General features: G+C 41.7%; 2 protein-coding genes across 2 annotated transcripts in view; both read left to right on the forward strand.

The window, feature by feature from the left end:
* FNDC1 (fibronectin type III domain containing 1) overlaps positions 1 to 25835 on the forward strand; it is a 274542-nt gene that overhangs the window by 165919 nt on the left and 82788 nt on the right. Inside the window, exons 8-11 of the mRNA XM_068232055.1 lie at positions 1771 to 4722; positions 8127 to 8248; positions 19413 to 19524; positions 20382 to 20732. Coding sequence (XP_068088156.1) covers positions 1771 to 4722; positions 8127 to 8248; positions 19413 to 19524; positions 20382 to 20732 — 3537 coding nt within the window. The remainder of the gene's footprint in view (positions 1 to 1770; positions 4723 to 8126; positions 8249 to 19412; positions 19525 to 20381; positions 20733 to 25835) is intronic.
* Positions 1 to 25835, forward strand: part of TTLL2 (tubulin tyrosine ligase like 2) — a 688842-nt gene that overhangs the window by 63445 nt on the left and 599562 nt on the right. The window lies entirely within an intron of this gene.

Genomic DNA, 25835 nt, shown 5'->3' on the forward strand with positions numbered 1-25835 from the left:
GGTGGCCATACACTGGTTAATTTGCCATCAGATCGACCAACAGATAGATCCCTCTCTGATCGAATCTGATCAGAGAGGGATCAAATGGCTGCCTTTACTGCAACCAGATTGTGAATCGATTTAAGCATGAAACCGATTAAAATCTGTGGAGCTGCCGCCGCCCCCCCTCCCGCATACATTACCTGATCCGGCCGGCGCGATTTGCCCGGTCTCCGCTGTCTTCTTCTCCGCTCTGGGCTCCAGGGCTGCAGCTTCACTGAACTTCCTGTCCGGGGAAGTTTAAACAGTAGAGGGCGCTCTACTGTTTAAACTTCCTGTCGGGACAGGAAGTAAGTGAAGGCAGCCGGAACCCAGCGGAGAAGGAGCAGCGGTGACAGCAGGGACTGACGCCGGTTTGAGCAGGTAATGTATTGCCAAAAATAAACAACAAGTGTCAGCGCCAAGGCAGAAGGCGACCGCAGCCGAGAATGACAATGTCCAAAAGTCCACACAAGCAATGAATATATAAAGTCAGCGCAGGTCTATAGTAATACAGCTTTCGTCATTTTCTGGTATACAGGATCTTCGAACAAAAAGGTAAAGATGCAAGGCTTACCAGATTCCAACAACCCACATTATAAGGTTGTAAACGAGTTTGATAGATGGTCCGCAGAACTTTTAAATGGTGTCGTTTCACCAGCGATGTTGCACACCACAGATTCCTATATATTCAGGTAATGTATTGCCGCTAGCGTCGGTCGTCGGGCATTCGAACGCCGCTATCGACGCACTCCCGACCAGCCGGCGATCGAGCGAAATCTTCCGCATGGACCGATCGATGGGAATTATTCATTTTGGACGGAAATCAATCGTTCTATCAGCGTTTGCGCAACGATTTCACAGCAGATTCGATCACAGTGATCGAATCTGCTGTATATCAGCGGGAAAATCGTTAGGTGCATGGGCCCCTTTAGTAAATCACGATTTTACTTTGGACTGTATGAGGTTTTGCTTGATTATTCCTACTAAACAAAAATGCTACATATGTTTTTAGGATATTTAAAATTAATGTATTTTTAATTTAGTTATTTAATAGTAAGCACCTGAATATATGTTGCATTTTTGACTGACCTTTTTTATGCTTTTTTTTGTATTTAAAGTTGTTACCATCACTATGTTTTGTTTTAGCTGTTATTATTGTATTGATAGCTCCAAGATGAACACGTGACTACCTTCAAAAGGAGTCTGAAGCGGATTAAAAAAAAACAGATACCTGAGGAGAGGGAAGGCACTTGGTCCTATAGAGCCTTTCTGTTCTCCTCCCAGTGTCCTAGTTCCCCCCTCCCCCAGGCTCCCCTGTTATCAGCCGGACCTGGACTGCTCTCTTCAACATTTGGTGGTCTTCGGCAGTCCTCGGAAAGCACTCGAGCTTCCAAACACGGGCCACTCCATATTACGTACACATAAGCACCCTTGTGCACTTGCGCGTGTGCAGTACAGAGCCGCCGGCCTGTGGAAGCCAAAGTGCTTCTGAAGATTTCATAAGCCTCCCATGGTGGGAGATTCAAATGGAAGAGCCTGCAGGGGAATGAGGACACGGGAAGGAGAACAGAAAATTTCTATAGGACCCAGAGCCTTCCCTCTCCTTAGATGAGTATCTGTTTTATTTTTAGTTGTTTTTGTAATCTGCTTCAGACTGACTTTAAGGCATTAAATTTAATATGAATGCTAAATCAATGTAAATGCCAGTTCACATGTTCATAGACTGACAGCTTTATATTTTTTCTCTAGCTAGCTCTGCAACCAAGAATATTTATCAAAAATTCCACTCAGAGGAATATGAAAAAGTAGAGAAAGAAAAAAAAGAAAATGTTGATTCAGTTGTTCCTGTAGAATCATCTGAAGAAGATATGTTGGATTCTTTGCCAAAGCACAGTTTTAAGGATCATGCAGATAAGAATTTGCATGGGAAATCTGGTAAATTGCAGAGTCCCAATGCAAAAGCAATATCTTCAGAGACCAATCCACAGTCAGCTGAAGAATTGGATGACAATGAGATGACGACAACATCTCCTAAACCTCCCGTGCATGTTTCACGTAGAAGATTTCATCCATCCACGAATAGTCAGTTTAATTCAAATGCCTCAAGAAGACCACTCAGAACAAACCCTTTAAATTTAGGTCGAAGGATAGTTGCAAGGAAACCAATTCCTCCGAGTACTGTAATAGCTGAAGAAAATGAAACCAAGGATCCTGAAATGGAAGAATCAAGTATTCCTTCCACAACAGAAGATAAACAGAAAAATTCTGATGAAATAACAAATGAAAGTAGAGAGACTGAAAATGTAAAAAAAGCTGATTATAATTTAAGCACCATTAAACCTAATGTATATATAAGAAATTCAAATACAAGACAAACTGAATCTGAAAGGAATTTGCCCAAAGTCCATGCTTTAGAACAAGGCAAATCTATACCAACGTCACCACTATCTAGGCAATTAAAAAAAGACAGTCCCTCCATAAACAATGGAAGAAATATTAAACCTGACTCTGTTAGTAATTCAGGTAACAGTAAAGCACCTAGCACAGCAGAACTGCCGTCCGAAAAATCACACCATAAGCCTACTCTTAGTATGACTGATGAAAAGAAGGATATCCCTGAAAGGGACACAAAACCAAAATCTACCCCTCCTTTACAGTCACACAAGAGACCTACACATAGATTTCCTATTGCAGCAATTCCACAAATTCAGTCTAACCCATTCAAATCAGTAAACCCTGATTACAAGCAACCACATCCTAGTGTACTTACAAACAAGGAATCAACAAATTCTGCACATCGACCAGCAGATTCTGAAACTGATATTAACACAGGAAAACAAGAAAATGTTAAAACTGAGATAGTCAAAGAACATCCTTTATTGAAACAGAGACAACAAATAGCAGCCAGGGAACCTCAAAGAGTTCTTTCTACAACTACACTTTTTCCTACTACTACTACTACTGCTGCTCCTACTACTACTACCACAATTGCCACTACTACCACTGCCACAATGACTACTGAAGCACAGACTACTGTAAAATTACTCAAACCAAATAAAACTGATAAATTACCACCAATAAATAAATCCTCTTCTAGCCGATCTTTCTCTGGAAAATCAGCTGCAGATATATTAGAATATTACAGAAGACGAAGTTCTCAGGTAAGCTCAAATATCGGACGTAAAATTATACCTAGTAGAAATGAAAAAATTCAAACAGTTGCACCTACTGAAATTCCTACATCCACAACTATATCAACAACACTAACATCCGAAACTTTGAAAAGTTATAATCAAGATAGAGTGCTAAATATCCCTTCTAGTAAACGCTTACCTTTAGCTGAAGTGCCTTCCTTGTATCGTAAACCTCAGCACGAAGTGCATGTCAAGGAACCTGAAGAAGAACAACTCCAAACATCTAAGAAAGATGATAAAAAGAAAGCTTCTCTTTCACTGGATACCGCTAAGGATAAAACTAAGATTCAGAAAAAGCCAATCATTAAGGACAATTTGAATAGAAATTCAAAGCAAATCAAAAATGTAAGCCCTAAGGAGAATTTACCTGTCACCTCTAATTTATATAATGAAAGAGCAAGCAATTCTGATGAAGAACATGAAGAGCAGCCTGAAGAACAACCAGTCACTCCAAAAATAAACACAAAACAGAGCTCACGATTACCACTTTCCTCAAAAGTAACGACTTTAGCAAAGTCAGATTCAGCAATGCCTGTTAATCATAGGAAATCTACTAATACAAACTCAAGAGATACCCTTGGAAAATATCCAGCTAATAATGAGCCTTTAAGCTCTCCACAGTCATTTTTACCAAGCAACAGAAATGATGCACTCAGGAAAACTGAAGGTAATCAACACTCTTCAATATCATTATCAAAAGAGTCACATGTGCAGACAAGCGATACAGACAGTGAGAATAGAGAGGACAATGAAAAAACAAGACTAATACATTCAGATAAACAGTCTTTGGCTTTGTCTAGAACTGCACATTCTTCAAACTTGACACCAAATTATAAGAAGCCAGAATTAAACTCTCCAGAAGCTCACATAAAAACACATGAAACAACTTCAAAAGGTAAAACACCAATTCAACGAATTCCTTCTGTACCAAAATCTGGAGTATCAAGTGTAGGTTCAAGCAATGTAGTCTCAGTTCCTGCAGAACAACCACAACCTGCTAAGGAAGAACTCCCTACACCACCTACAAGATCAAGATTATCTTCATATTCTAATGTTCGGGTAGTTAAAAATAGACCTGTCAATGGCAATAGTTATAATAGTAGACATTCTGAGGATTCACATTCTCATAAGCAGTCTACAAATCCACAAGATGAAGAAGAAGAACTAAGTGCCCCACAAACTATAAAAGAAACTGGTTATAATCCATCTAGAGTATCTTCCTCTTACATGAATTCCAGACGGGCTATTTTTTCAAGACGAACAACTTCAACTGCTGTACCAACAACAACTAGACCTCACATCACCAGAGCACCATACCGTGTACTTCCATCTGTTACTAGACAACCAAATTACAGAAGATTATTTAGAACTACACCTTTGCCAACAACAACTACTGCAAGCACTATTCCTCCTACAAATCCTCCCTCCTTGATACGTCAAAGAATTCTGAATTCAAGACTGGGATCTCCATTACGAAGACAGCTTACAAGACCTAACTACCGACAAAGTAGGTTTCCACTGAGCAATGTTTTTATATCTTACATATTAAGACCGTTTTTTAAAGATGTCAGAGAAACAAATATATATACAAATATACATGCGCATAATTACTTCAAACCCATTAAGGGGATTATGACTCAAAAGAGAGTCAAAGTACAAAATAAAAAATGTAGCCACAACCCAGGGCATATCAAAAGTTTGTGTAGCAAAAAGGAAGTGTGCTGTGGCATTCCTTGAAGAGTAGTAGCATGGAAAATTGAGTTTTCACACACAAGGATGGACATGCTCACGTGCTGTTTTTGAGAAGAAAGCTTCACACCATATAAGAAAGAGGCAGTGCACTGTCCATTATCTGCTTCATTATTCCAGCGTTACTTGATACAAGTCGTCCGGACCAAACATTAGCAATTATCTCCTGATGCGAAACTGGCATTATAATGGTATGCTCACAGCCTGACGCTGACCCCTTCATTACCGCACCAATGATATCTATGTACTGAATAGCATAGAGCTCCCCAACCCTGTCCTCAAGGCCCACCAACAGTACATGTTTTGCAGGAAACCACAAACATACACAGGTGAGGTAATTAGTGTCTCAGCAGAGCTGATTAACTATCTGTGTGGATTTCCACAAAACATGGACTGCTGGTGAGCCTTGAGGACAGGGTTGGGGAACACTGAAATAGCTGACAGCCTCACATGTATTATAAGTAGTGCTGGAATAAAGGAGCAGATATTGGAAGTGTATTTCTTATATGGTGCAATATCAAAAAGTTTATTGTATTCAGTCAAAACTTAACAGTGCAATATATGCATAAAACCACTTAAAACATGATTGTTAGGAGCCCTCCGAAACATATCATACACAAGTCACACATCCACACTATGCTTACAGCCGGTACTGGCTTTGCAGCATTGGGAAATTATGTGAGAGGTTCAATCACTCTGCAGGCTACAACTTGAAAACTATAATAGCAAATATATCAGCGCCAAGGGACAATGGAACTGCAGCTGAGAAGAACAATGTCCAAAAGTTCAGAAGTCAGGCATACATCAAAAGTCAGTGCAGGTTTAAAAATTAATTATATGTAGGGAATGTGAAATTCTTCACCACAATACATCAAATGCTCAGAGGTAGGTATCCGCCAAACATCAAAACAAGAAAAGGCTTACCAGCTCCCAAAAACCCACATTATAAGGTTGTAAAATGGCTCAGGTCACAGATAACGTCCAGGGAACATCAGACGTCGTGAAGATCCAGTGAACATCCGTATGGAGGTAAAGTTTCAGGAATTTACATAGGAAAACAAAAACGGCAATATCTAAGCATAACCCATTTATTTAGATAACATTTCTTTAAAAGGCAGTAGATATAAAAACAGTAACTCGCATACGGGGCCCATAAACTGGGAACCCCGGAAGATTAGCGCGCATGTAATGGTCAATCGTAGATCAATAGACAATGGTGCCACCTGTTACCTTCTCGACCGGTTTCGCAGTCTTGTGTCATCAGGGGACAAAACTTGAAACTTGAAAACTGCCTCAACATCAGTAATGCACAACTCACATCATTCTGCAATGCTGCTAAGCCGCTGCTGGCAGTAAGCGTTGTACAGATGTGGGAATTGTGTGTGATGTGTTTCGGAGCACTCCCAGCAATCATGTTTTAAGTGGTTTTATGGACATATTGCACTGTTAAGTCTTGACAATAAAGTACAATAAACTTTTTGATACGCCCTGGGTTGTGGCTACAGTTTTTTTGTGTTGTATTTTAAAGATGTAAGTAGGTAAATTAAAAACAAAAATAAAATGTTTACTACAGGGAATGAAGACAATTGTAATTACAGCAGATTGAACAAATCATTTTATGTAAATAGCCTGCAGTTAAGCTCACATAGTTGTACAAAAACTTTGTTCCAAAAATGAAAAGACCAACACAGTTATATAGTAATCTATGCTGAAAAATGGCATGCCCTTAAAGTCATATGGAATGTGCTGGTGTCCTTAGAGAGAGAAGAAAAATGACAGGGGAAGCAGAAGCCTTCAAAGTGTAGTATTGACCCTTTAAATGTTAAGTAGTAAAACTATTAGGATCCTACTTACATTAGGTAGTTGGCCAATTGCAACTTATCACATCACTTGTGGGGAAGTCCCATCACCTACTTGGGTCTCTGAATCTTTAACAGTCACTTTCCAAGGTGCAGACTGGTGTGGGAAAGGGGTGGGGAAATAGGAAAAATGACTGAAAATGACATTATCACAATCATATAACAGCTAATGGAGGTAAGTATAACACACTTACCTCACAAACAGGAGACAAAACAAGGGTTTTATTGGCACTTCAAACTACATATTTCATGAGTCATGCCCACTTCCTCAGGTTATTTGCAGAAATGGCTGAACCTCATGTCATACAAATTCAGTCTAAAGTATTAATAAAACCCTTAAAACGCCTATCTGTTTGGGAAGTACCGGTAAGTACTATACTTACCTTCATTAACTGTCATATGATTGTGAGGCACCCTGTGGATGTCTCCAAAATCTGTCTATCATGTTCATCCTTTTGAGCCCAATCACACCTCAGTCTTGAGAGCCACAAGGACAAAACTCTCTTCCTGACTGACTGGAGGATTTAAGGTTAGGCACCAAGTGGAAGGGGAAGGGAGGCGGGGTTAATTTAGGCACAACGGGGAGGGGGGTTGGTGTTCGGTGTAAAAGTAGGAAGAGGTTAGATGGTAGTAAAATGTTGTCAAATATTATCACTATTTTACTATAAAAATGTGGTAGTAGAATAACGGTAAGTTCACCGATATCCTACTACTGGCTATTTCCTGTGCCCTTTTCAACAAGTGCCTTTATCAAATGTACGCACCTGAACTGTTACGTGTCCTAATGAGTTAAACTTACATAGGTAAGGTACATATAGTGCTAGTCCTACTAAGAAATTGTTTGACATGCCCTTCTGTTTTGCTGTACAACAAGTGTTAAACACTAGTGATGTTATCTATGCAAGTGAGGTAGTCAAACAAAGTCAAATTTTGCTACGTCTCATACAGTAAATATGGTAGAAGGCAACCCACTTTTATCTGGCTAAGGAAACCATGCTGCTAAGGTTTTAGTGCTGAAAAGTTCAAAGGGTCATTACTTTACTGAATTGTAGCTGGAATAATCTTACATCAAACTCTCATGGCTGCTGTTTAGAGATCAGTCTAAAAAAATCAAATCTTAAACTGAGAATAACAATAATGGAAAACTGTTCTATGTTACTAATGCTCTATTTACTGTTAGTGCTACAAATACTACTAATTATCTCATGAGTTTATTTTTTAAGTTAGAGTTTTGATCTCATTCGAGTCACTCAAAGTAACATAGCTGTTTTGATAATATGTGTTCAATAAAATTTATGTCCAGGTAATAATGGAAGGCCAAATATGATTCCAAGGGAGGGCATGAATGGGAGAACACCATCCGCTGGCAGTACTGAAAATAATGGTGGACAAAGGATGATTTTTGGCCCTGAAGGAACAAAGTGGGTAGGGTAACTTTAAATACAAATATGCATGCAATTATCTTTGTTAATAAAATGACCAGCAATAGTTTGCATGTATTATTCTGTGCAGCCAGTATTCCTTGTTTTCACATGTGAATAGAAAACACAGTCTGAATATTCAGTTAGGGCCCTTTCACACTATGCTGGTTGGTTTGCAATAAGATCGGAACCCAACGGTGGGGAAAAGTCACATAGCGCATTAAACGTGTCCGATAGGACCATACAGTGAAGGATCAGAGCCGGCGCTGCCATAGAGGCAAATGGGGCAATTGCCCCAGGGCCTCTGACCTCTGCTGGGACCCCCAGGTGGTCTTTCTGGCTGTTCCCATATGCCTGCATGTTCAGCTCAGCTGCAGTGGCAGGCAGGCCCACACTGGCCAGGGGGGAAGGGGGGCAATCTCCCCCAGGCCACCTTTCATTCAGTGATTTAGGGCTGGTCTGGTGTCTGGTGTATTTAGGTTTGTTGTTGTAAGGCAATGTGAAACACTAGGCTAGCTGATAAAAGTGAAATTAGAGGGCAGACAAACTGGTAAATATACACAGCATGATGCAGAGCTTGCCTGGAGGGTCTGTGGGCAAAAACTGTCTGGTCTCTCCCCATTGTTATAATGACTGCATGTGTAGATAAGGTGTTAAACAAGTTGAAAAGTTTTTGACAGTCCCTTGACTCCAGGAGGGCTGCTTTCTGACTTGTGTGAGAGACCAGCAGGGACAGGAGTCCTATTACAGGCAAGTAGCCTCTGTGTGATGTGAAACTGCAATACAGATGAGCGCTCTGCTCCATCTCAGGCTATTCTCAACTTCTCTCAACTCCTCCTCTCTCTGGGCTAGTGCACGCCAAAATCCCAATAGCAATCACTAGCAATTTGAGAGTGCGATTTTGTGAAACAATTTTCAGAGCGATTTTAGAATGAATCGCTTCAAAAAATGCTACATGCTGTGTGTTTGTGATTTTTAAAAAATCACAGCGCTGCTGTGAGAACACTGTCATAGGGTAACATTAGCCAAGTCCTTTCCAAATCACTGTCGATTTGAAAAACGCTCAGAAGCCCTCTTGGTTGGCACTAGCCCTCCCTCATTCACCTTTGTTTCCCTCTTCCCCTAGTGCTGGCTGTGTCTTCTGTTCATACTGGAAAGCTAAATAAAAGTGCAATACTGGTGATTTTTTTTTAATGTCTGAATAGTTGACTGAATAGCTTGTTGAAACATGGCATATGTAGCTTTGTGGGACATTCTTGGGCGACACTCTTCATTTCTTTACTGATTGATTCTGCTTGTATGTCTCTGTTCTGGTCCAAGGGGGGTGTCCACCAACAAATCTCTGCTGAGGGGCCTGATGTAGTTACACCCCTACCCAGCTGCCTTGTAATAACTAACCTGTCCCTGCAGCAGCTCCATCCCGTCTTCAGCCACGCCATGTTATTTACACGACACATGTGTCGGGTGGAGGAAACACAGGCAGCAGGGCTGAAGACAAAGGACAGGATGGAGCAGCTGATATAGGTGAGTTATTACAAGGCAGCTGAGCTACACAATGTGTGGGTGTCATGGGAGAAGTCTATGCGAGACCATGAGGGGCAGCAGTCGGTTCGGGGGCTGACTTCCTGGGGGGGAGGGGGATGTAGGGGGGCCCCAAGTTACTTTTGCCCCAGGGCCCGCGTGTGGCTTAAACTGGCCCTGTGAAGGATACAATTGAAGGATTCAATACAATAAAAGTATGCTTCACTGCCACTGTAAACATGCACGTTGTCCCGTAAATGCACAGCACCACAACCAATTTGAACATACCATAGAAATATCATTGCATTGCAATGGATTCAGCAGGAAAGGACCCCAAGGGTGTGCAAACAAGCTAACATAGGAATTGTAGTTTCAAGAACAACCAAGTTGATTTTATGTTACTTAAGTCAAACTGCCAATATGTTACTTCTATTGGGTTAATATAGTTATGAAATATTGTGCCACACTTTATCGTTTGTAATTTTACCATTAAAATAATTTGTTACCCACATTTCATAGTGTATACAGAATAAATGGATCTCCTTTTTTACTAATAACATTCATCTGTCAAGAAATAACACATTTCATTAGCGGAAGAGCATGCAGATTATTATTATTATCATTTATTGCATTTATAAAGCGCCAACATATTACGCAGCGCTGCACAATAGATAAATGGGTTAACATACAAGGTAGGACATACAAGGATCTCACAACAAAACAAGATCATGCAAATGATTTCATAACAGTAGTTCAGTGTCTTTGGTCAAAATAGACTAATACATAACAGAAAGGGCAGCACCAGTACATATATTATAGCTTATATGTATATCAATGATCAATCAAGTGTGTGCAGAAAAGGATTCAGACCAATATGAAAACTACCAACAACAAAGATAAATCCTAAGGACCGCACCACACAAAATCTAATTTGTCAAGGAAAAATTAGCTTTATTGAAATATAATTGCACAAGAATATAAAAACAATTAAAAACACTAGACCCCAGGTAGTCACAATGGATAATGTAGCCAATGGCTGTTAAGATAATTACAATAATGTATAAAGCCCAACCCTTCACTTAATCCCCAAATGCAAAATCGGTATACAAGTGCAAAGTGCATGAATCCTCCCCAAACCAGTATGTCCAGGAGGGAGGTAAAGTGCTAGTAGTGCAGTGAAAAATGAGGTAGAAATGCTAAAAAGCGCATAACACCTGTCAAATCAAGGGTACATGACAGGAAATAGTGCCAAGAAGAAAAGAAGAAAGTGAAAGATAGGTGTACCCTGGTCAGTGTGACCAAGTCCGAAAAGTGCGCCAGAGGAAGACTCACCAATGTGGAGAACGGGAGAAGGAAGGGATGCGACAACCTGGGAAGTCTGCCTTCGCGATTCGCCGCTTGCAGCGGCTTCTACCGGGCATAATGAACGCCTGAGCATCCCCCGTATAAATAGGAAGTGCGTGCTCGGAAAGGGGCGGGGCGTCACAGTCAAAGCGTACGTGGCCACGTACGCTGAGACGCAAAGGTCGCGCTCTGCTGGAGCGCACCTTCCGTCCCTTCATACGCAGGTCAAGTGGAGGGAAACGTAGTCATGGCAACCATAAACAAGGAATAAGCGCGCAAGTGCGCTGAATGCATAAGCAAGAGAAAGGCACAAACTGGATGTATTGGAGAGAGATGTCTGACAGTGACACATTAGCAAAGTATAAGTATGCGAGACTGAACAGTGAACTTACAAATAAATGTTCGATGACTGCCTACGAAATTATAAATATATAAATACTCCCACCCACATGTTCCTGGAAAGTAAACTGAGGACATCTAATGGCAAACAATGTAATAACAAAATCAAGGTAAAATATCACTATTTACACCTGAAACAAAAGAAAAAATAACACAAAATTGTCCGGCATCTACATGTTCCAATGCATAGGTATAAAATTAGATCAACATTGCTTCCATCCAGATGACTGTGTGTGAGATATCCATGAATAATCTTCGACTCAATGATCCAGACGTACTGTAACTGGAAAGTAAAGAAAAGAGACAAGTGTACACAGGGGGAGATAATGTGAAACAAGGTGGGGGGGAAGGAAAAGGGGGGGGGGAGGGAGAAGGGGAAGGAAAGGGGAAAGAAGGGGGGGGGGAAGGAGAGAGAGAGAGGAAGGGGGGGGGAGGGAAAGAATACAGGGGGGGGAAGGGGGGGAAAAGAAAGGAGAGAGGGAGAGGAGGGGAAAGGAGGAGGGGGAGGGACAATGAGGAGAGTAAAAGAACACTTTGAGGAATTGGTTCTGCACTAACGGCCTATCTCCCTAAATAGCGATAAATAGACTCAATCTGTTTGTAAAATACCGCATAATGACACTATACTAGCAAAAGATGACCCGTGATGTAAAATGATACAGAACACAAAGCAATACATGTGTGAACATAAGTTTAATAGCGTTCATGGGGGTCCACTTACTAGACCCTCAATACAGCACAAATACAACCCTAGTATGGTGTCATGGCCAAAAGTGTCATGCCCAGAAAGTGAACTCACGCGTATAGTTATATAGACATATGGATGTGTCCACTCACAAAACACATCCACATGTGGCAGAACACGCCCCAAGGCAAATCAGATCCAAAGGGTGAGGATGCATGTACATATGAATATAAAGCCAATAACCCAAAATCAAGTAACCAATCCATGGGGTGAAAAGAAAACACCACACACGCACCGCCTATCCGTGGAGATATCCTAAAAATGTGAAATTATCATTTAAACCCACCGGTATTCTGGTGCCTAATTCATAGATCCAACTGGTTTCTTGTCGAAGCAGTGCCTGGGTAATATCTCCGACCCTGGAAGACAAAGTAATATGGGTTAGTCCACATACACTCCAACCCTCAGTAGTTCCCCCGTGTACCCTAAGGGCATGCTCAGCCACCGTGGTAAGTACCTTGCCATCGGCAGCATCTCTCTGGGCAAGGCGGATAGCGGACATGTGTTTTTGTATTCTTGTTTTGAGAGCATTTTTGGTTTGTCCAACGTACCATTTGTCACAAGGACACCGTAACAGGTACACAACACCCATAGTTTGACAATTGATGTAATCCTTGATGTAGTGTTTGATTCCACTCCGTGGTCCAATAATAAATTTCGTTGGTCGCATCATCCTGCAAATGTTACACCGTCCGCACGGGTAGCTCCCACAGGCAACTGGTCGTTTTGGACCAGTTTTTTGAAAGTGACTATTTCCTGTCATGTACCCTTGATTTGACAGGTGTTATGCACTTTTTAGCGTTTCTACCTCATTTTTCTCTGCACTACTAGCACTTTACCTCCCTCCTGGACATACTGGTTTGGGGAGGATTCATGCACTTTGCACTTGTCACTTTCTCATCAATGTGTATACCGATTTTGCATTTGGGGATTAAGTGAAGGGTTGGGCTTTATACATTATTGTAATTATCTTAACAGCCATTGGCTACATTATCCATTGTGACTACCTGGGGTCTAGTGTTTTTAATTGTTTTTATATTCTTGTGCAATTATATTTCAATAAAGCTCATTTTTCCTTGACAAATTAGATTTTGTGTGGTGCGGTCCTTAGGATTTATCTTTGTTGTTGGTAGTTTTCATTTTGGTCAAAATAGAGACTGTGGGAAAAACTGAAAACCTCTCTCTTCCACAGGGAGAAACACTTGGCTCTTAAGTGCAAACGCTCATATTATGAGTTTGGCAACAAGTGCAGTAGAATGCTAGCTAGGGCCCTCCGGGAAACCTATGCTCACACTAATGTGGCACATATCCAAGACCGTTCGGGAATTAAAAAATATAGATCTGAATCAATCGCCAAGGTTTTCAGGGATTATTACCTTTCCTTTTACAACTTACCATCTAACAACTCTGATCCTCCTAACCAGGCAAGGTCTCATGCCATAAACACTTATCTACAAGCTGCTGGCCTGCCCAAATTGACTGAACAAATCGTTAGTGATCTAGAATCCCCTATAACTGACTTTGAACTTAGACAGGCAATAAAGTCTTCAGCTACTGGCAAGGCCCCCGGTCCTGACGGCCTCCCACTTGATTATTATAAAACCTTTGGAGACATTCTGATCCCCCGCTTACTGACGTTTCTTAATGCCTTAGTATCGGAAGATGCTCCTCCCTCTAGTCTACCCAGAGACATGCTATCTGCACAGATAGCGGTTATTCCTAAACCGGGTAAGGACGCCACCTTGTGCTCTAATTATCGTCCCATTTCCCTTTTAAACGCTGACTTGAAACTGTTTGCCAAAGTGTTGGCAAACAGGCTTTCCCCCCTTATGGATTCACTAGTTCATCCAGACCAAGCTGGTTTTATACCAGGACATGAGGCGAGAGACAACACCATACGCACAATTGATCTTATCCAATGGGCGCATAAGACACATACCCCTCTGCTTCTTTTATCCACCGATGCCGAAAAGGCATTTGATAGGGTTGACTGGAGCTTTTTAGAGGCTACACTTCAACATATAGGCCTTGGTCAACATATGTTGCGGTGGATTATGTCACTCTATTCCATCCCGTCTGCGCAGGTTCGTGTTAATGGTGTTGTCTCTGCCTCTTTCCCTATTGCCAATGGTACAAGGCAAGGCTGTCCCCTTTCCCCTTTAATATTTGCCTTATCATTAGAACCCTTCCTACGCACTATCCGCAAGAATGTGAATATCAGAGGCCCCCAACTACCCTCTTCAGAGCACAAGGTGGCGGCCTATGCATATGATCTGCTATTTTACCTGATAGAACCCCACACTTCCCTCCCCTCTTTGGAACTGGAATTAAAATCATACCAATACATTTCTAATTTTAAAATAAATCCAGACAAATGCCAAGCTATGGGGGTATCCATGCCAACTAATTTAAGTTCCCAGATCAAAAATAACTTTCCTTATAAATGGCCACCACAAGCTATTACATACCTTGGTATACGTATTCCCTCTTCACTAAATGATTTGTACAGACTCAATTTTGTCCCTTTGACCCAAACTCTAACTTCCGATCTACAGCGTTGGGACAAACCTTGCTTTTCCTGGTTAGGAAGGATCAACATTATAAAAATGAACATTTTACCAAGAATACTATACCTTTTACCAAACCATACCAATAGTCTTGCCAGCGGAACACTTTAAGACTTTACGGAAGCAGTTTGCACGGTTCATCTGGAAACGCAAGCCCCCACGCATCCGTTACACTGCACTTGTTCTGCCCAAAGATTCTGGTGGTTTAGCTGTACCGGACATGGGAAAATATCACTCCGCAGCATCCTTGACTTGCCTAGTTGACTGGCACAGGAACTCCAATCAGAAAAGATGGGTACAACTGGAGCAAGATCTTGTTGACACGGAGCTTTGTGTTTATCCTTGGTCCTCTTTTAAAATACAAAATGAATATCTCTCTGTGAACTCCACCTTAAATGCTCTCTTTAGGGTCCGCCATCTCCCAGATTTATCTCCTTGGCCTTCCCCTATGGTGCCCTTACTAAACAACCCATTATTCCCCCCAGGCTGTTCTTCTCAAAGCTATGCCTGCTGGAGAATGGGTGACATAATTAGATGCCGTGACCTCATACAAAATAAAGCTTGGATCCCACTCTCACAGATACGTGACTCACGTTCATGTCCATTTTTGGACGAATGGAGTCACATGCAATTTGTCCACTTTCTCAGTTCTCTGGGAAATAGGGAGCAACTTTCTAGACCACTCTCTACTTTTGAGAATTTATGTTTATCTAAGGGCACCATTAAAAAAACGCTTTCCCAGTTATATCAACTTCTGCTGTCAGATACCACCTGGTCGCTAGAACTCAAATCTAAATGGGAATCAGAACTTAACTGTGTATTTTCTGATGAGCGTTGGCAGAAGATACTCACGCTAAATCAATTTGCCTCAATGTCCTCTCGGATCAAAGAGTCCAATTATAAAATCTTGTCCAGGTGGTACCTGACTCCGAGCAGATTAAATAAAATCTTCCCTAATACTAGCTCTCAATGTTGGCGATGTGACAATGCAGTAGGTTCATTAACCCATATATTCTGGGACTGCGAAGCTATAAAACCATTTTGGCAATCGGTCCAGAAATACATTAAAATTTTAACAGACGGAGATCCGATTGAAGATCCCTCATACTACTTGCTCCATAATACCCCAAAACCCTTTAAAAAATTCAAGCGCTCTCTTTCTCGCCATTTGATCCAAGCTGCAAGAGTCCTTATTGCTCGCCACTGGAAATCACAATCTGTGCCTTCAATAAGGGAATGGATCAATGAGATAAAGTTTGTCTATCAGATGGAGTCTTTGGCCCACACCTTACACGATAGGGACGAGGCCTTCTCACGTACATGGATTCACTGGGATATGTTTCTAGAATCAGAAGAATACCTACAAATTCCCCAGGATACATAAATATTTTACATTTTCCCCTTCGTATTGGGGTGATTCCACATTTTTCCTCATAAACTTGAGTTTTTTACTAGATCATGTGAGGTCTATTTGGGTTCGGCCCGGCGCGGATCTTACTATAAATCTTTCCTTCTTTATTTCACTCTAATGGGTTCTTTGGATCTGGTCTTCAGAGGACCCATTCTATTTCTCTCCTTTCCTCTGGTTTTCTTTCCTTCCCCCTCTTTCTTTCTTTCCCCTTACCCCTCTTCATATACTCCGTTTAATAGTGGTAACACTACAGTTTTACTCTTTAAAGGGAACCTTAACTGAAAGTGATATGGATGTTTCCTGCTAAACAATACCAGTTGCCTGGCAGTCCAGCTGATCTCTGTGACTGCAATAGTGGCTGAATCACACCCTGAAACAATCATGCAGCTAATCCAGTCTGACTTTAGTCAGAGCACCTGATCTGCATGCTTGTTCAGGGGCTGTGGCTAAAAGTATTAGAGACTCAGGATCAGCAGGCGATTCAGGCAACTGGTATTATTTTAAAAGGAAAAAGCCATATCCTTCTCAGTTTAGGTTCCCTTTAAGCGTTAATAGTGGGGGAAGGGATAGGCCCCTGGGCTTAGGATTTTAACTGTTGTGCACAATAGTTTGGAATGTTATATCTGACCTGTGGCTAGGAATGCCCCTCCCCACTAAGTGCTATTGTTATCTGTATTTATTTTGTTCAAGACTGTGATGAACCACTTGTTGTTGTTTTGTTTAAAATGCTTTTTCTTCTTCAAAATAAAATAAAGAATCTTTAAAAAAAAAATAGAGACTGTTCTAGTCCACAAGAGAGGTGACAGTCAGTGCGATTGCATAATCAAGCTGGAAACACTAGGGAGGAAGGCCTTGCCACATGTTTACAATCTAAAGGGTGGGGGTAGAGACAATATGTGCAGATTTCACAAAATATTGACTTCTGCATTTGAATTTCCCAATTTTGAGTTGAAAGTCAAAATTCACAGATTGCTGACATCTACATTCATAAAGTTATGCAAAATGACCTTCTTATAAAGCGCAAACATGTTTCACATATACGGTGAAAAATGACTAAGTATGCTCAGAGGACATAAATAAGAACATTTTTGTGAAAATATGAAAATTCTTTGCAAAAATGTGAAAATTTGAATTAAATTGTAACCGGTTTTGAACATAATTTTTCAGATTCACACGTAGCAATATTTAACCTTTTGGTTAGTCAGGAAGTACTGACACATGCAAAGGGTTTATCACCAGGAGAGGGAGAGAGAAAGAGAGTGTGTGTGTGTGTGTGTGTGTGTGTGTGTGTGTGTGTGTGTGTGTGTGTGTGTGTGTGTGTGTGTGTGTGTGTGTGTGTGTGTGTGTGTGTGTGTGTGTGTGTGTGCGTGTATGTGTGTCCATACTGTAATAAAGTTATTTTTCACTGAAGTATTACATCAGTTTCCAATGACAGTTTTACGTCAGTAGATTTAATTTATAGCATTATTGCTTTGGGTTGTTTAGCTGCATGTTATCTGATTGTGTGTCAAATATATTTCCCAAAATAAATGTATGAATCCTCTAGCCTACAGTAATAGTAATTAGCAGCAAGGCCTGCAGAATGGTTTATTTACTAAAAGGGATCTTTGATGAAGAACTAGAACTGAGAAACTGATGACCAGCCAACCTGGTACACTACAGTAAAAAGTAACGATAACAATCTTTAAAACAATCTTATACCTCACTGTTCTTAATTTGATGTTTGGAGTGCTTTTCACATCTGTTCTGCTTTAGTCTATCACCCATCTATGGCAGGATTGAACACTCAGAGTTAAACATATTAAACCCTTAAATTTCTCTCCATACATTTCCCATGATTTTAGTATTCAGCAATTGAATTTGCATTTTCCACCTATGATTTTATGACACCAAATCAATGTCTGAGAATAGCTTTACTTACCTGAAGTACAATAGAATACTGCCTCATGTCTTTAAAACCTGTTAAAAAGACTTACCGGTATTTAAGATATAACTAATATGCACTAACATGTAGCAACTTCACTTTTAAATTAATGACAATTTAAGATCCCATTTCTGCTTGTTCTGATGCGGGTATGGATTTGAAATTCTCTAGCTGGATAATATATGGTTATGGAGATTGACATGCAGCATGCAATTCAATGCAACTGAGCATACTTTTTTCCCTCGCATGCATATTCAGAAGCAGCCTATTGATTTCAATGGACTGTGATTTCCCCATCCAAATTTGTGTGCAGGGAATCACTCCGAATCACCCATAGTGGAAAAGAGCACTTAGTAATAATAACTAACCAACCAACCAACCAACCAACCAATCGGAACTGTTTCCCTTAATGCCTTTCTCTTAATGGGTCAATCTAATTCACTTTTTATTCTAAGTTAACTCTTTGGAGATTACTTTTGATCTCTGTCTAAAATAACCTTTCAGCTCTCGGCGATTGGAGAAGTACCAAAAATTAGGTGAAAAAGTATTGGCAAAATTATTCTTGCTTGCTGATGGCTTAAAAGGCCTTTTTAATAAGATGTGAAAAATATCACCTAGGAGAAAAAGTGAATTGGATCAGGCCCCATCTCTCTACAAGTTTAGGTCAATATTGGCAGCATGGTGCTGTACTGGTTAGCACTCTTTAACAAGGGGATCCCCAGATGCCTACCTCCCCAGGTGAAATGGATATAAAGTTACTGAAGCAACAAAGCCATAAAAAAGAATAAAACACATCAGGAAAAGTATTTTATTAGTCCTGATGAACCTTAAATACTTAACTTTTAATTAATGATCCCATGCCAATATCCTCAGAAAGTTCCCATGCCAATATCCTCTTGATATCTTGATTGAAGATTCCCGAGGAACAATGCCGCACACATCACTCAGAATGGGCTTCCTTCGTTTGCCTTACAATGATGACATTGTTCAAATAATCATTCTTCCCACTTTCTACCCAACATCCATGTGCTGTTTGTAGAGAGGGGTAAAAAAATAAAAATGTGGTGTCAGTTTTACTTTTTTTTTATCCATAGCAAAGCTAAACAATGCTTATACCTAAAATAATGCAATTTGATCTCATTCCGATATGTTCATATGGGTGAGCTTTATATAAGAAATTAGTAATTGTACTTACAAATGCTAAATTATGCATATCATTTTCAGAATATTCTACTTTTAAAATATGTTTGATTTTAGATTGTAGATTTAAATCGTGGGCTGGTTCTTAACACTGAAGGACGTTATCTTCAGGATTCAGCAGGAAGACCTCTTCGCATAAAAATGGGAGGAGATGGTCGCACTATAGTAGGTATGTAAATCGCTGTTTACAATTATTGAAATGTTGAGTCTTTCTCATTATCAGCCTCTACTTTCACCACTATTTTTTCTGCTTTCCATAGAGCTAACCATATCAGCACCATGGAATGTATCTTAAACTATGTGTGGGCTGAGCAAGTTATAATAACTCGCATAACTTGGCTGATACTATTATTTAAGGAAGACCTCTGAACTCATAAAAATCCAATACAGTGGCAAACGACTAGACAAGCGACTGGTAACAGACGGTTTGCCCAATCTATCCAGTGGATAAACTTACCTAACTGTTGGGCTGATATCATGCAGTTGGCCATAAGTGTACAATGTAGTTTGAACAACGCACTTGATTTGAAAGTGGCTAAGTCGTGCAGTCCGATGTTTCCTTTTGTGCGTGCAGCGTGTTAATGAGTCGGTCATTCAGTTGAATGGTGGGCAGTAAATATAAGTCATGTAAACAGTTTGCCGTAGGGTGGTCATGTTATGGTATTGGATGTACACTTTGTTGGATGTGTGTACGTACCTTTAAGAGTCTTGGTGTGAGACGACCACTAACTATTATTGTTGACAGTTTGCCGAGAGGAGCTTATCAACGTTTTTGAGGTTAGGATAGATATTAGCCAGTACAAAGATATTTTGGTACAGCGTTTCAACAAACTGTACATTTTAGTGATGCAAATGCGGTATAGACTTTTGACTGAATTTAGTATCGAGTGGTTGAGTATATCTTTAGGTAATTGGATGCTATTTTATGAAAATCAGCATGATTAGGTTACCTAATCTGTTCTACACAGGTAAAGAAATATACTATGTTCCAATATTTACCATCTTATTTGATCTTTAACAATACAGATATAAATGGCACACCAGTTGTCAGTCCAGATGGTTTACCTCTATTTGGATCTGGAAGATTTAGTAAACCTGTAGCAAGTCCTCAAGACAGGCCTGTTATGAGTCTAGGAGGACGACCTCTAAGGGGACTTGAAGTGGCAAGAACAACCAGAATACCTACCACCACCACAACTACTACTACTACTACAACAACCCTTCCTCCAACCACCACTACACCTGAGCCAACCACTGTTGAACCGACAACAGAAGAACCACTAATACCTACATGTGCACCAGGCACTTATCCTCAGTATGATGAAGAAGGAAATATGGTCATGGGTCCAGATGACAATCCTGACTGCTATACAGAAGGTACCAAAAAATAATATTCTATATATTAAAACAGGAGACTGGTAGAAGGGCACAGAAAAGTATGCACATAGAAAAACTTTTCTTTTTTTGTGTGTACCCCTCAACCTTATTTTTACCAATAAACTAAAAATGCCTATAAGGTCTTAAAAGACACCAGAAAAATGCATACAAATCCTATCAGTATTCATGTTTCTTAAAGTGACTCTGAAGTGGAAAAAAATTGTGATATAATGAATTGTATGTGTAGTAATAATAATTAACCACTCTATGACCACCTAACGCCAGTTGGTGGCTGCACAGTGGCTCCCCCAGGACCGCCTAATGCTCTTTTTTTCCCTACAGGTTTCTTTTAAATAAACCAGCATGTCATGATGTCATTGATACTCCTGTGTTGATAAAAAAGGGCATTTCCTTCAGTTCAGCTTTACACATGTCATGGGTTAGTGGGAAGCCTTAACCACTTGCTGACCGCACACTCATACCGCGCGGCGGCAAAGTGGTAGCTGGAGGACCAGCGACGCACATCTGCGTCGCCAGGTGCCTCCCTAATTAATCAGGAAAGGCCGCTCACGCAAGCAGCCGTTTCCTGTTAGATCACGAAGCGGGTCTCCGTGAATAGCCTGCGAGCCGCTGATCACGGCTCGCAGACTAAATGTAAACGCAGGAGACTTTTGTCTCCTTTGTTTACATTGAACGGCGCTGCTGCTACAGCAGCGCCGTAAGGCAGATCGGCGATCCCCGGCCAATCAGCGGCCGGGGATGTGACAGAGGATAGCCTGTCACAGGCTGCACAGGACGGATAGCGTCCTGTGCAGCGCCGATCACCAGGGGGGAGAGGGAGGAGAGGGAGGGGGGGAATTTTGCCGCTGAGGGGGGCTTTGAGGTGCCCCCCCGCAACACCCAGGCAGGCAAGAGCGATCAGACCCCCCCTGCACATCATCCCCATAGGGGGAAAAAAAGGGGCAATCTGATCGCACTGCCTGCAACCTAATCTGTGCTGGGGGCTGCAGAGCCCACCCAGCACAGATCATAAAAAACACGCTGGTCCTTAAGGGGGGGGGGGGTAAAGGCTGGGTCTTCAAGTGGTTAAAGAGAGCCTGAAGCCAAGTCAATTAGCTCTTTTTATTGCCCACTTATGTTAAGTATTAAGATCAAAGCTGATTAGCCGCATTCCTGTGGCAGAAAGTTGTATTTCTCCCCCCGAAATCCCTGATGCAAAATGCTCCATTCACTTCCCGGTAGAGGAAGAGCTTTGTGCAATAGCTCTGCCTCTGCTCCAGTCAATCTCTGCTGATTTCTGCCTCTGACCGCCCCTATCAGTCTTCTTTCACTAAGAGGGGTTGGGGAGAGGCGGAGATCGGTGGAGATTTGGACTTAAGGCAGAGCTACAGCGCAAAGCTCTGCCTCCCCCGGGCAGCAAAATCCACGACCTGGAAAGTCGTGAAATTTTGCCCTGGGATTTTGGGGGGATAAATACCTCGTTCTGCCACAGTGTTGCAGCAAATCAGCTTTGAGCTTAATGCTTAATATAAGTGGACAATAAAAAGAGCTAATTTATTTGGCTACGGACTTTCTTTAATTTATAGTGCTTACATGTAAACGCAAAACAAGACAGGGATTCTCTATACCATAGGATTCTGTACTAAGTCTCTAATACAAAAGCTTCAGATAGCTTGGAAATTCAAATTTGGCTGTAAATTGATGTTTAAAGTACTTATTGTTAATTAAAAAAAATAGGTCAGTCATATACATTTGCAGCAATCTTCAAAGAAAGTTGAGTTTAACTATAAAAGGGGGTTCTTACCCAAGAAATTGGCGGGGGACCTCGTTCCGGCCTTCCCCAGACGACCAGTGTGGTACCACATCCCCAAATTACATAAATCCATGACTGCACCGCCGGGACGTCCCATAGTTTCAGGCTGTGGGTCTCTCACGGAGAGGTTGTCCAGGTACCTGGACCATCTCCTCCGCCCCCTGCTTGCTGGGGTGCCCTCGTACCTGAGGGACACCTTGGAGGTTCTGCAGATGGTAGAGCGCGCCACTTGGGTCCCGGGAGACAGACTGGCCACCATTGATGTGGTCAGTCTGTACAGCAGGATTCCCCAAGACCCGGGGGTACAGGCCGTCAGGAAGTTCTTAGAACGGACCAATAAGGATGAAAAATTTATTGAATTTATTTGCGAGTGCTTATACTTTGTGCTAACGCACAACGCTTTCATGTTTGATGGCCGTTGGTACCAGCAGGTCGCGGGGACAGCTATGGGGACCCCAGTGGCGTGCTCCTTTGCTAGCCTCTTTTTGGGGGCGTGGGAGGAGTCTGCTGTGCACTCGGACTCTAACCCGTTCCGGAGGCACATCATACGGTGGTCCAGGTACGTGGACGACGTCCTGGTGGTGTGGTCTGGTACTGAAGTAGAATTCGGACACTTTGTCGATTATTTAAATATTAATCAAATCAACATGCAATTTACTTCTGAAATGGTAGGGGAGGAGGTGGTGTTTCTCGATTTGAGACTCAGGGTAGTGGATGGCCAGTTGATTAGTGAGGGATTTCGCAAGCCGACCGCAACCAATTCTGTCCTTCATGCAAAAAGTTTCCATCCTAAACATGTGGTGGATGCGATCCCATATGGCCAATTTCTACGCCTCAGAAGGAACAATCAGTTGCGTACGACTTTCGATAAGCAGGCGTCAGAATTGACTGCCAGATTTGTCAAGAGGGGCTATGATCCACAACTGTTGATAAAGGCCAGAGGACAGGCCGCTGAAAAAGATAGAGCAACATTGCTAAATGGCAGAAACATACGAAGGGAAAGAGAGAATAGAATGGTCTTTACTTTCGATTACAACCCAATGGCTAATAGAATCAGAGAGAGTATCTTTAAACATTGGAGTATGGTCCAGCAGGACCCAGAGCTGACAGGAAAGTTAAAAGGACCCCCCAGAGTGGCGTTTAGAAGAGCCCCCACTTTGGGCACGTTTCTGACCAAAAGCGAGTTTGTATCGCCTAGACAATCAAATTGGCTAAACCATTATGCCACTAAAGGTAACTTTAGATGTGGATATTGTAAATGGTGCCCCAAAATGCTTACGCAGAAGGTTGTTGTGGTAGGAGGAGTTGAGTTTCGAATTAAAGGGTTATACACCTGCCAGACTGATCACGTGGTCTATGTGTTGTTTTGTCCCTGTGGAAGGTATTATATAGGACAAACCACCAGACCAGTGAAAAGACGTATTGGTGAACACATGAGTGTTATTAAGGCTGGGAAGAGTTGTACCAGATTGGTGTCCCACATGAAAGAGTCACATGGAGGGATGAGCCATGGTCTGAAATTTGCTATTCTGGAAAAGGTTGAAGCCCCCAGAAGAGGGGGGGATAGGGAGAAGATGCTCCTCAGAAGGGAGACATGTATAATCCTACGTACTGATGCCATGGGACCAGCAGGTCTGAATGACAAAATAGAATTGGCCTGTATGCTCGATCCCTAAATTGTATTTTCATGTCTATTTGGCCATACGGCCATCTTTGATATCTGTGATACATGTCTTTTATGATTTTTTTATATATGGTCAGCATAAATATGCAGGTATTGGTGTGTGGGAATTGGGGATCCCTAGAGGGGCAACGTGTAAAGCCCCCTTCCTTTCTTTCCCCTTTTCTTCTTCTTCGTTTTTTCCCCCCCCCCTCCCCATCCTCTGCTTAGCCTCATGAAACAAGAATTTAGCTGCCCTGATATTCTTCCAGTGATAAATATACAAAGTTTAGTAGGGGTGCGCTGTAGCTAAATTTGCTGGTTTGGCTGCAGCTAGGTCTTAAACATCCTCCCAGGTCTTGTGTGTTTTTAGCGTGTGTGCTTTTAACTACACAGTCTTTTTCACTGTCACTTAACACATAATACAGAGAGAAGTACTGGTCCGGATGTTTTATCCCCATGAGTGGACATTGGTGAAATGCGTACCCATTTTTTTGCAGATCCTGCCAAAATTTATGCAGGACGGAATAATAGGGTTAAATTCCTACGCGATGGAGGCAGCGGTCTTTTGACCTACTGCCATTGGCGTTCCTGCGAGAGGCGGAGACATACCGCCAGCTCCCAGCCCTCCACCAGTATTGCTTTATGGGAAATGTAGTTTTTTCCGCCCGGGGACGGACATCCGGTTTCCAGCGTTCTCTCCTATTGGTTTCCAAGTATGGGCACATGTGACTTCCGGAAGAGGCGGGGTTCACCGCCGCATATACCGGAAGCTTGCAGGCTGCCCCAGTTACTGGAGCACAGCGTGACCAAGCGTCTAGCAAGACGCGAAACGGCCGTCGCAAGCCCCAACTGATGCCCGGCACCCCCACCTCCCACTCACCACCACCATATTGACCACTAGCTGAACACACCTGTGGTATGTTACCCGAATGGATGTAAAAAATTGTTGGCAATAAAACAAAAGACGGAAGGTGCCCGGATGTCCTCTCTTTTCTCTTCCTGATTGCAACTTTAACTATAAAACACCAGTACTTCTTTATATTAACCATAACAGTAAAAATTCCTACATTTCATAGCGAACTATAAAGTTGTACTGTAGACAGAAACTTTATTGGACCCAATGAGCTTCAATTTGCAGCTTATGAGAGCTCATCTCAACAACGCAATGTACACGTATGCTATCACCTCCATTGGGCTTACACAGGCAAAATGTGTTCATGGAACAACCAGCAATCATCATCCCAGTTTTGGATATTGTCCTTTTTTGTCACAGATCATGGCCATGATCTAGGACTTTATGGTGCAGTATTTTTGTTTGAGGTCAGCCTCCAAAGCCCTAGCCACGGTTTTTAACTGGTTTTAATGTGCACTGTCCCCAGTGGAGATGCTGTTTAATGCTGGAGATGTTTTAATAAGGGGACCCAAATATGTCCTGCCCCTTCTAGGTAAATAGGTATAGAGGGTCTATTTATTGAATACAAGTAAAAATAAACTTTATTAGGGGGAAAAAACTTTATTCCTCAGTTTTTCATATATCACGTCTTTCTTCTTTTACTTCCTTCTCCTTCATTTTTCTGCTACTTCTTTCTTCTCCTTTAAATCTTGATTGCAGGGTCCTCATCTGCCA

The sequence above is a fragment of the Hyperolius riggenbachi genome, chromosome 4, assembly GCF_040937935.1.
Source record: "Hyperolius riggenbachi isolate aHypRig1 chromosome 4, aHypRig1.pri, whole genome shotgun sequence".
NCBI classification, from domain to species: domain Eukaryota; kingdom Metazoa; phylum Chordata; class Amphibia; order Anura; family Hyperoliidae; genus Hyperolius; species Hyperolius riggenbachi.